Source organism: Anabrus simplex, chromosome 2 (assembly GCF_040414725.1).
Source record: "Anabrus simplex isolate iqAnaSimp1 chromosome 2, ASM4041472v1, whole genome shotgun sequence".
Classification (NCBI taxonomy): domain Eukaryota; kingdom Metazoa; phylum Arthropoda; class Insecta; order Orthoptera; family Tettigoniidae; genus Anabrus; species Anabrus simplex.
This window is the reverse complement of record NC_090266.1, coordinates 270,682,301-270,694,198: the sequence shown is the minus strand read 5'-3', so window position 1 is coordinate 270,694,198 and position 11,898 is coordinate 270,682,301. Positions and strand designations below refer to the sequence as shown.

Sequence of the window (11,898 nt, the reverse complement as noted above, 5' to 3'; positions counted from 1 at the left end):
TAGTCTTTTAACAGCAGGTTAAGTTCACACATTCAAGTAGAGGAAGTACAGCAAATGGAGTTGTCCTCTTGGAAATGTTTTTTTTTTTTTTTTGCTAGGGGCTTTACGTCGCACCGACACAGATAGGTCTTATGGCGACGATGGGATAGGAAAGGCCTAGGAGTTGGAAGGAAGCGGCCGTGGCCTTAATTAAGGTACAGCCCCAGCATTTGCCTGGTGTGAAAATGGGAAACCACGGAAAACCATTTTCAGGGCTGCCGATAGTGGGATTCGAACCTACTATCTCCCGGATGCAAGCTCACAGCCGCGCGCCTCTACACGCACGGCCAACTCGCCCGGTGGAAATGTTTACTTCAGTATGTTTCAAGAAGATATAAAGCATACAAGAAAGAAAATGTTAAAGAAAATGTAACTTCATATATACTGCATGTGTGAATAAAATATAATTGTAATCATCTGACAGCATCAGAAGAAAGAAGGGAAAAATCACATAAAAATAATATACACTAGGGGAACAGTTTAACATGCAAAGCTAACGTGGTTGTACTTGGAAATAAATTTACTTTGCCACTGTTCACACCCTGTTTACATTAGTTACAAATATGGTGCTAAACAAAATACAAACAAACAAACATTGTTAAATACCAAATGGATTTGTACATGGACATACAGATCTCGACAAAAGTTAAAAACTTATCTGTACATTAATCTCCACTTCAGTAGAAAATATTTCCCTGAAGTCAAAAGTTTTCTTTCTAAACAAATTAGACACAATATTTATTAATCATTCAATTTACAGTTCTATTTGACATATGGAACAGTTATGGTCAATATCAACTGTATTCCATTAAAAACACTATATACACATATAACGATGGCTAGAAGTCTATTAACAATCATTGAATTCCATCTCACTGCAGCAGCACATGGAAAATAAGCTCCAACAATACTGGAGGACTTTCTGGAGCCATAGAAGCTGCTTTGTGAAGCACAGGAACTAGTTCATTGTCGAGACTTTTCATGTATATGGGTGGCAGTTTCTCACCTCGACTACCAGCTTCATAGCCAACCTTGAACAGTAACAAAGAGTTTTAAGTACAGATAGCATAGATAAAAATGTATTCATAATGATAGAGCTTACAGGGCATTTCATTACAACAGTTATCCTCAGTTTACAAATTGCTCCTCCTTTTGTTTTACTGCTTTCTGGATAAAGTCATTTGTTAATTACTGAATACACTATTTTTACATTTTATTGTATCCTGTAACCAGACCAGGTCAAAAGCTGTAATGAATGTATTGGTAATCTGAATGTGTGTAAATCTAAAGACTAATGTGTTTCACGTTGTTGTCGTGCCTTCTGTTTTTTCCGTCTAGTTAGTTATTTAAGCATTGCCTTTTACAGAGGTTGCCACCAATTACAAAAGGCAGTACATAGTACATACAGAGAAGATTTAAAAAACAACATAAAAAGTTTAAGAAGATTGAAGAAAAATAAAATAAAAGAGAACAGAACAAAACAAAATAAACAAAATGAGTCTGTCTCGTTGACAAACGGAGCAGCTTCGTGTACAACCATAATTTGTTTTTAAATTATATTAAGTGAATTAATTAATATTATCAGTGAAAAAAGAGCTACCAGTAATAGGAAATACTCTGCTCATACAACATGATTTACAGTGATGTATAGAATATAGCTTTTAAATTATAATAAGTGCATTAATTAATATTATCAGTGAAAAGTCCGACTTGTTGGCTGAATGGTCAGCGTACTGGCCTTCGGTTCAGAGGGTCCCGGGTTCGATTCCCGGCCAGGTCGGGGATTTTAACCTTCATTGGTTAATTCCAATGGCCCGGGGGCTGGGTGTTTGTGCTGTCCCCAACATCCCTGCAACTCACACACCACTCATAACACTATCCTCCACCTCAATAACACGCAGTTACCTACACATGGCAGATGCCGCCCACCCTCATCGGAGGGTCTGCCTTACAAGGGCTGCACCCGGCTAGAAATAGCCACACGAAATTATTATTATTATTATTATTATCAGTGAAAAAGAACTACATTAATGGGAGATACTCTACCAATAAGACAAAATCTACAATGAGGTGATGTACAGTATATAGTTTTTAAGTTAAAATAAGTGCATTATTTAATATTATCAGTGAGACGAACTACCGTAATAAGAGATATTCTATTCATAAGACAAAATTTACAATGAAGTGATGTACAGTACTGGGAATATTTAGTAATGGCAGCTTAATACTAACCATAAAGAAACTTCAAGAATCATAAATGTGTAAACCAATGTGAAACAGAAATTCACAAAAATGACATTGCAGAATCAATATTATTAACGTTCAAGGCTATTTGACTAAACTGTTCACATATTCTAACCAATGACGTATTTCTTTGACTGACTTGGAACGTCCATAGTAGAATGGTTGCCATGTCCTCAAATTAGTTAACTTTACACAGAAGTTCACCCTAGCAATTAAATCGCTGTCATCTATTATACCATTTATTATTTTATACAGAAATACTTGCCGATTAACGTCTGTTTGATCAATAAGAGTGGAGAATTTAAATTCCTGGAGTAAGTCCTTATAAGATACTCTTTCCTTTGGAGCCAAAATGTTATGACTTTTATAGTAGACAATTCTAAGAAAATTCTTCTGAACCTTTTCAATGTAATTTTTGTAGGATTGGTAACACGGACTCCACACAATGCATTCATATTCAAGTTTGCATCGAACAAATGTATTATAAAGTATGGTCAAAGTATGTATGTTTCAGCTCTTTAGTTTCTTATTATGAAACCTACAGACTTGTATCCTTCATTAACGACCTTTTCAATATGTGTTTTGAAAGACATTGTACTGAGCATTATGAGCCCTAGACCCTTTACTGTGTTTGTCTTCTGAAGGGTTAAATTATTAATTTTATAATTTAAAGAAATTTCAGTGTTCTTCCTAGAAATTGTTATACTTAAGCATTTATTAGTATCAAACTCCATTTTATTGTTGATGTTCTAAACATAAATATTATCCATCACTTTTGTAACAATATTAAATAAATGTACCATATAGTGCCATTCTTGATTTTTAGTTTAGTGTAAAGGATATAAATAAAATTATAATGGCATTTATACTAAAATAAGGAGTGTAGGTATCACAATTCTAGTATGTTATTATCAGAAAGAGCAATCTCCATGCATATTGATATCAAAAAGAACGACATGCACAAAAATTGTTCAGTCTGTATCAAAAAAGACAATCTCTAAAATAAAAATAAAAATATCAAATCAACTATTAATCATATGCTTGGTTTTCTTTGATTATTTAAATACAACCCATTTGCTTTAAACAAAAACCATTCAGGCAGAGTGAACATAAATGCATTAGATAAAAATTTACTCCTACTGTAAAATAGAGGAAGGTGAAGATTGCTCCTTTTGATCCCAATAGCCTCACATGTGATGAAACAATAATTAGACATAACATTTAAATAAGATCAACACACAAGCAATATCATTTTTTAAAAGAATCATTAAAAAAGGTGGCAAACACTTTCTAGGACTGGGCCAAATTCTAAACTACCATTACGAAAACATCAAACACACTGGAATCTGGGTAATCGGATCATACTCCGAAATACAGTTTTCAGAGTAAACAGAACATAACCACAGTACATTATAATATGTAACCCGCTAAGATGAAAGCCAGTAATTGGTAACAAAAAATTAATTACGCATATTTTTTTTAATATTTACAAAACATTACAACCCACTTTACCAAGAAGTATATCATGGGATATTTACAGGTATTTACAGTTTATTTATGATATATATATATATATATATATTGTTAGAACACAATCTTGAAGTGTGTTGAATATGAATTTCAGAAAGCTGGTAACACTGAATGTGTTAATGTGATATTTCAGCACCTGATGCAGTGGGAGATTTTGAAATACTGTAGGCTTTTCTTGGGAAATTTACACTATTTGTTAAAAACTGCTTAAGTATATAGTTTGGCCAAAGCTGTAGGAAGAGTCTGTGGAAAATAGTGGGAATGAATAGTTTGATGTGGGCTGAAACATACGAGTTAATATATACTGAATTCCAGATTGTTCATATTCTTTGTTGTTATTCAGATCACACATATATTCTCATATGTTCGTAATTCTTACTACTGAAAAATATTTCAACAATTTTTCCCTGCAAATTATTTCTGTGGTTACTGAGTAGCAAACCAGTCTCGGATAATATTCTTTCACCTGGAAATGAGGATGTAGGTAGGTATGCAAAGATATTTCCTCGCTAAAACACTCGGCATTGGATACTGGGTCTTATTGCAATGCAAGTATTCTCAAAGACTGTTTGATGAATTTATGATTCTCTAAGCTATACTTCTAACCTAGCATGAGCTGTGGTATTATGGTTATAACTTTTTTCTGCAACATTGGCACCATACAATTACCATAAAGAAGAGCCATCACAAGATGTTGCAGCACTAGAGGGTGGTTCAGCGACTCCCCTGGTAGTGTAATAACTAGGGCCCGGATTTTTAGGTGGCATAAACCTTCACTTTAGGTTTTTTTGTATTCTTAAAATAGGTTATTTTAGGTTTTGCCTCCAGGCAGCAATAATTTTTGGTTTTGGTAGTTCTGTAAAATTTATTTATGTACTTATTTCACAAAAGTTTACATTGTCATATTCATAAAAATACACAGAGAATACACTGTACTGTTTCCTTTGTAAGTTATTTTTTGGCATTGCAGTAAATAACAACGTACATACCCAAATTGTCTGGCGTAAATGTTTTCCTGTTGTCACGTAACACATTCTTATATGATGAAAAAGTTCTTTCAACGGAACATGATGTCATTGGAGCGTAGTACATAGATGCTAATGCATTAAGTTGTACGGGTAATTTTCCTGAATAGTTTTCTCCCTGCAATACTGAATTGATGACTTTCATATCTTCAAAACCGTTGAAGAATCTTCTGCAGCTTCGAAGAACATGCCACTCCCAATGGCCCAGGTATTTCTCTTCTGGAAACACTGCCAATGATATCCAGGGAATCTTTGAGTGGCAAGGTTGCACCTTTCAACTGGAGAATAGCTTCTGGTATAAAACAAAAATGTGTCTTAATATATGCTAGGGAAGCGAAGAGGGTCGGGCACTCGAGAGATTTCTTGGCCTTTGCTTCTGTTTCATCCAAGTCATTGACAACATTTTTAATTCCTTCTAGGTGCTCAGCATAGTAAATAGCAGCAGACAATCAAGTTCTCCAGCGGGTAAGTATCGGCTCAGGTGGAAGAGGTGTTGTTGGTAGTTTCTCTTTGAACAACTGTATACGTCTTTGGGCTTTGAGGAAAACTTTCTTGACTGAAGAAACCACGCTGTTGATGTCACTGTAGTTGCTTCTAATCTCTTCCGCAAGGCGGTGCAGGCCGTGGGCCAAGCACGTAACGTGTAGCATGCTCGGGTAGAAGGAATGTAGAACCTGCCCTGCCTTCAACATGTAAGCAGCACAGTCTGTCACTAACAAAAGGAACTTACTATCTTGATTCTCTGCTGGCCACAATATGCGTAAAGCATCCCTCACAGCGCAGGCTATTGTGCTGTTGTTAGTTTGTTGTATTTCTTTTCACAAAATTAGATGAGCGTTACCTGGTTCATTTTGATCCAGCTTACCTACTACCACATTCACAATGTTTCATCGACAGAACACCAAATATAGTGATCGCCTATATCTTCTCTTATTTCATCTAATGTCTTCTGGTAAACAGGATGCAAATAATTCTTCCTTAAAGTGGATTCATTAGGTATACTGCGGCCGTTGATGTCTCCTAAGAATGTTTTTCATGGTCAGATTACTTAGCACGTTCCATGGGACGTTTGCAGACACCAACACTGTTATCTTCAGGCTTGCCAACTGTGGAAAAAATAAACGTTTGCTTACTGTTGTTGCTGGACTTATTTCTCCTCGCTATGCTAGCTATGTGAGTCGCTGCAGATTTGTGCTGCTCAAGATGGGATTTCTGTTCACATTTAACCTGAAATGAAGAATCCAAATCCTAAGTACTCTTCAGTAAGCGAGCTAGGGTATTGCAATGCAGGTTTTAGATAAGTTACGGGAAACTTACTTCTTTGGAGCATGCCTGACAGAAGACTACAGTCTGTAGTGAAGTGTCCATCTGTAGCAATCCATTTTCTCAATAAGTGCGATTTAGGCATTGTTTCGCTATACAGCAATTACGGTTAGAAAATACTGCAGGAACCAGTCACCACACACTCTGCCGGCTGTACTCTCTATGGATGACTGGAAGCGAAACTGTTTACGTTCCTCCTGACCTTCTATCAGATGCATCAAGAAGCCACCAGATGTCACATATGTAGTGGGAAGCATGGGATGTGCTGCATTTAACGGTAGTAACATGAACTATCTCCATCCTACTGCTTGTAATTGAGCTGGGAATAATTTTACACTGCAGGGAAGATAACATTCTTTATTTGAAGAAGGTGAAACAGCTATTTAGGTTATTTTAGGTGTCAATCCCTCATTTAGGTTTTTTTAGGTGCAATGAAATTCACATATTCTGCTCCAGGAAGTGTGAAACGAACAAATATATCGAAATTTGTGAATTAAATAGCAAGGGAAAAAATAGGTTAAAACCTAAAAATCCGGGCCCTAGCCTAATAACTGTATAAAGAGCAATACTCGAACCCCACTGTTACTCTACCATGAGCTGGCACTGAACACTTAAAATTAAATGAACCATTCCAGAGGTATTTTTGCTATCGAATTTCAGTTCCTTTGAGCAAATAGATAAATTAAATACTGTAATTAAATCTGTACTGTTAGAAACTCTTGCAAGTTCACACAACTGATTTCATAAGACTGTATACATACCAATACTATCTGCTCTAGCATTCCCCCATATGAAATTCTATTTTCAACCAAACTTGAAGGGTTAACTGAATAAATCATAGTCACCTAGTTAAAAAGCAGTGTGAAAGTACCTGAGTAATTCACATATGTTGTTCAATGGAACACCTAAGAAAATAGATGATGCAATGCAGAATGAACAGGAGTCCGGTGAGATGATTTGGCATGCATAATATTATGTGCTTTAAAGAGGCATAATATTTCCATTCCTTTGAGCAAATAACACAATGTATTTTGCTGAGCGGCACCTCTGCAAAATATTCCCATGTTCACAACTTAAGCTTAGCTGAAGACATTATCTGAAATTTACTGCATAGAATTAGATTAATTTACAAGGTCCACAGTCACAATTGGTCATGATGACTATTAGCGACAAGAAATCCTGTTGGTCATTTTAATGGAATCATTTCATATTTCTTTCACCATACTTTAAGGAAGCATTAATATTCATAGAGGAATATAACTGAAAACTGCTTCTGTATATACAAATATTATTCTTATGCTGATATATGAAAGGTGCATGATTTATTGATACTTCTACTTACAAACTTTAATTACATTAATTAACATAAATTGACATCCAAGGAACCAAAGGCAAGAAATTTGAAACCAAAAAATGCATGGGGCACAGGAAAGACAACAGAACCAGTTACAAGAAGAGATGCATGACTACGATCTACTGCTGCAAATGTGGTAAGCCAGTCTGTGGGGAGCACCAGAAAACGTTTTTCCAAGGACAGTGTTCATAATGCTCCTAATATTCTGAGATGCCTCCTCCCATTCCATAGCAACTGGTATCCCGACTTTCAGGACCACTTACTAGGCCACTTAGCTGTTGCCTATGGTTCACGAACTAGGATGTTGACTACAGTAACCCACACCATGAATAATAATAATAATAATAATAATAATAATAATAATAATAATAATAATAATAATAATAATAATAATAATAATAATAATAATATTATTATTTGCTTTACGTCCCACTAACTACTTGTACAGTTTTCGGAGACGCCAAGGTACCAGAATTTGGTCTCGCAGGAGTTCTTTTATGTGCCAGGAACGAGCCACCGCAACAGTTGAACAACAGACGGGGAAGAGGAAATACTGCTGCCTCTGCAGTAAGGTGTAACGTTTCTAAGGACATCATTCTATCATGAATTTATTGGAAGTTTTAAATCACATGCTCCATCTCAGGAAGTGTTTGTACAGTAGCGAGTTTTGAGTTATAAATTTAATGTTGAGCAAAGAAAGTTTGACTATGATGTCAAACATTATTTATTACGGTAGAAAAGTAAGGGACTGTAAACACATCAGTTATATGAAATTTAAACATTCTTAAATAAAATATTACTTCTTGCAACAATGTGGAGTTTGCTTATTGTTTTAGCATAGCTATGCACATGCACGTAAATTTTAAGTATGTTAGTAATGTGCAGCTAGCGAATAATGTTAGTATTCTTGGGTAAAGGAGCACACAGATCCATTAGTTACGATGGGTCTTCTTTACCTACTTATCTCCCAAAAACTTCCTCATGCTCTCACTATGGTTCCGAGACAATCCCACACCGGATCTGGAAATTCTTTTCTGTTGCTATGGTGTCACAGGCATCCTGTGTAAGTCAATCAGAAACTGCAGCCTGCTCATGGGACTTACCAACCCACCAGAATTGTGTTTGTAAAACTGATGCACACAAACTACAAAAACAGTGATTCAAGCTATGTTTAGCATATCATTAAAGCAGCATAGTAGCCATCAGCAGTAATTTTTGAAATATTACGATAAGAGATTTAGACAGATTCGGTCAGAACTGAAAATGAAATTATATGTGGTTCTTATGCTGTTTATATTTATAATTTAGAAAATGGAGTTAAGAATATTATTAGTCAGTTTTGGACGTATGTTAAAAGTAAGCGGGAATCACGTTCATGTGACAACTCATTTCTACTGAATGAAAATTGTTATAAACCTGGAAACATCGCAGACTGGTTTGCCGAGTATTTTTCATCGGTGTATGTCAACACGATGCCTTTGCTGGCGAGATGTAGTGTTTACAGTGCACTATGTCTTCTGGTATGGGCTATATCAAATTTGTTACTTTCATTGACCTGCCTCAGTCTCATCCTTGGCTTTGACAATATGAAAGTGACTGAGGTATGAGTGATGCTAGTAATACCATTCCTTATGCAGCCAGTCCCTGTTATGAATGGTGTGAAAATATCGCTCATAGGGTCGGTTGGTGCATGCATTTCAGTGGGCTTGGCAGACTGATATGTATTACCAACGGCTGGCTCGGTGAGGAAAGCAACGGAAAACTACCTCACTCCTCATTTCCCTAGTACGCCTCTTCAGTGATGCCTAGGCTATTTATGACAGCTGTTGGTGGAGTTGCAGAGGATCAAACCAGCCTTCGGGCTGAATAACCAACATACATACATGTCAACAAGGATTTTACTTATAACATGGAACATCTCCCTTTGAATGAAGTTTCTGTTCTTCCCAGGGTCAATAAATTGAAAATCACTCTCATAACGGTAGATGAAGTAAGAAAGGTTATTAATAAGAAGTTAAGACCTAAGAAATCCAGCGGACCTGATGGCATTCCACCATACATAATCAAGGGCTGTGCTGACATATTGGTTGCTCAATTAACCTCCATGTTCGATCTTTCTTTAAAGACATCCTGCTTCCCAGAAAAGTGGAAAATGGCAAAAATTACTCCAATCCTAAAAGGAGAGAACTTGGAGATGATAGCAAACTATTGCCCTGTTTCAGTAATTAATGCTATAGCAAAGGTATATGAGCACATACTGTATTCTAGGACTTACAACCATATTAAGGTAGAGCTATCACAATGTTAGCAAGGCTTTATGCCTAGCAGATCTGTCATTACTAACTTATTGGGTTTTACTCAAAACATTTACAATGAATTAGACACAAATAGAAGAACCGATGTAATATACATGGATCTAGAAAAGGCCGTTGATAAGGAGGACCATAAAATTCTTTTGACAAAGCTGCCTCAGTTTGGAGTTTCTAAACAGTTACTTCAACTATTAACTTCCTATTTAAAATACAGGCAGCAATCTGTTTGTTTCAAAAATGAAATTTCACATAATTTTGTTAGTTCTTCTGGTGTGCCACAAGGGTCCAATCTTGGGCCTCTTCTGTTTCTAGTTATGGTCTAATGATTTGCCTGGGATGATTCGTTCCTCTGATTGTTTGTTGCTTGCTGACGACGTAAAGTGATATAAGACCATATATAAATGCAGTTACGTGAATGATTTGCAACAGGATATCAATAATATTATATTATAGTGTGGTAGCAATAAATTATTCCTAAATGTTAAGAAATGTAAAGTTCTGGTATTTACCAGGAAAAAGGAATATATAAATTTGACATATACTGGTGAAACAACACTTGAAATTGTAACGTCTATTAATGATTTAGGAATTATTTTCGACAGCAAATTAACTTTTTTTTGCTAGTGGCTTTACGTCGCACCGACACAGATAGGTCTTATGGCAACGAAAAATTAACTTTTAACAGCCATATTGCAAAAGTAATGAGTCTATTTAACAAGATGCTTGGTTTTATTATTAGAAATTCCAAATTATTTACTCAATCGGAAGCAACTGTTAAGTTGTATAGAAGTTCAATACGAAGCAAGTTAGAATATTTATCGGTAATCTGGGACCCCCTTTATAAGGACCAAACACGTCACAATGAGACTGTACAAAATAAATTTCTAAGATATTTGTAATATAAAACTTTCAATGTATTTTGTCCATTTGACAATTCAACCCAGTATTTAAGAAATTTGTTCAATTTCATGTCTTTGGAAGACAGAAGAACATTAATTTCGTTACAGATATTGTGAAAAATTTTGAATGGAAAAATTGACTGTCAAGAATTACTTACCTTCATCCCACTTCATGCACCACAAGTAACTTCACGACCAGTTAAAATATTATCGGTTTATAATTCAACTAGTACACAAGTTGATTTATTTGTTTGGTGCTAGGTTGTTCAATAAGCAAATAGAGGATATTTTTGCTACATCATAATCATTATTAAATTCCTTTTTGCTGGAATGCTAGGGACTCATAAGTTTCTTTTTGTTTGTGTTCCTTTTTCTAATTTGTTCAGTAATTTTCTATGGCTGATGTAGGGCCTATATTATGTTTTTCATTTGTAATAATTATTATAAATTGTGTTCTGCTTATTAGTCTTTTCTTTTCCTTCTTCTTGCTATCATTGTTACTATTGTTATTTTTTGTTTGATGTATTTAAAGTTTAAATCCCATATGTCATGAAGGAACGTAATTGGGCTCAGCCTGCGTACCTTCATATCAAATAAATAAACGAATAAACAAACAAACAAACAAACAAACAAACAAACAAACAAACAAACAAACAAACAAATTAAATAAATAAGCATTAATACGGAACCAAAATGAAATTCAGATTGTCTGTCGCCATCTGCACAAAAAGACAGTTAATAGAGGCAGGAAAAGAAAAAGAAATGTTGCAAGGTGGAAGTGCAATGTAAGGAGAAAGTTCAAAAATACCAACTAAGAATACTGTACCAGGAAATGATAGTGGGTTTTGGGCATGAGAAGGATCTCAGGTAGTGTTCGGTGTTTTTGGAGCCGATACAGAGAAGGATAGAATTGCAGGGTGAATAATAGATGGTTATATCTTTTCTATAAAATTTATTAATAATATAAAAAGATAGATCACCCTGCAATCTTACTGCAGAACTCAAAAATCTATCATCAATATTTGTCAAAATCAAAGATTTATATCGTGACCTTCTTGAAGTCAGTTTGAAAATAAATATCACTCCTTCATGGGACATTAATGTCCTACAGTCTTCCCAAATCTCGTGAAAACATAAGATATCAATTTTGCACCTAGAGTCTTTCTAAGTTT

General features: G+C 35.3%; 1 protein-coding gene across 1 annotated transcript in view; it reads right to left on the bottom strand.

The window, feature by feature from the left end:
* Window positions 1-345: 345 nt before the first annotated feature.
* Sara (Smad anchor for receptor activation) overlaps window positions 346-11,898 on the bottom strand; it is a 431,539-nt gene continuing 419,986 nt past the window's right edge. The window contains exon 19 of the mRNA XM_067140577.2: window positions 346-1,070. Within this exon, the coding sequence (XP_066996678.2) occupies window positions 912-1,070 (159 nt within the window). The 3' untranslated portion in view covers window positions 346-911. The remainder of the gene's footprint in view (window positions 1,071-11,898) is intronic.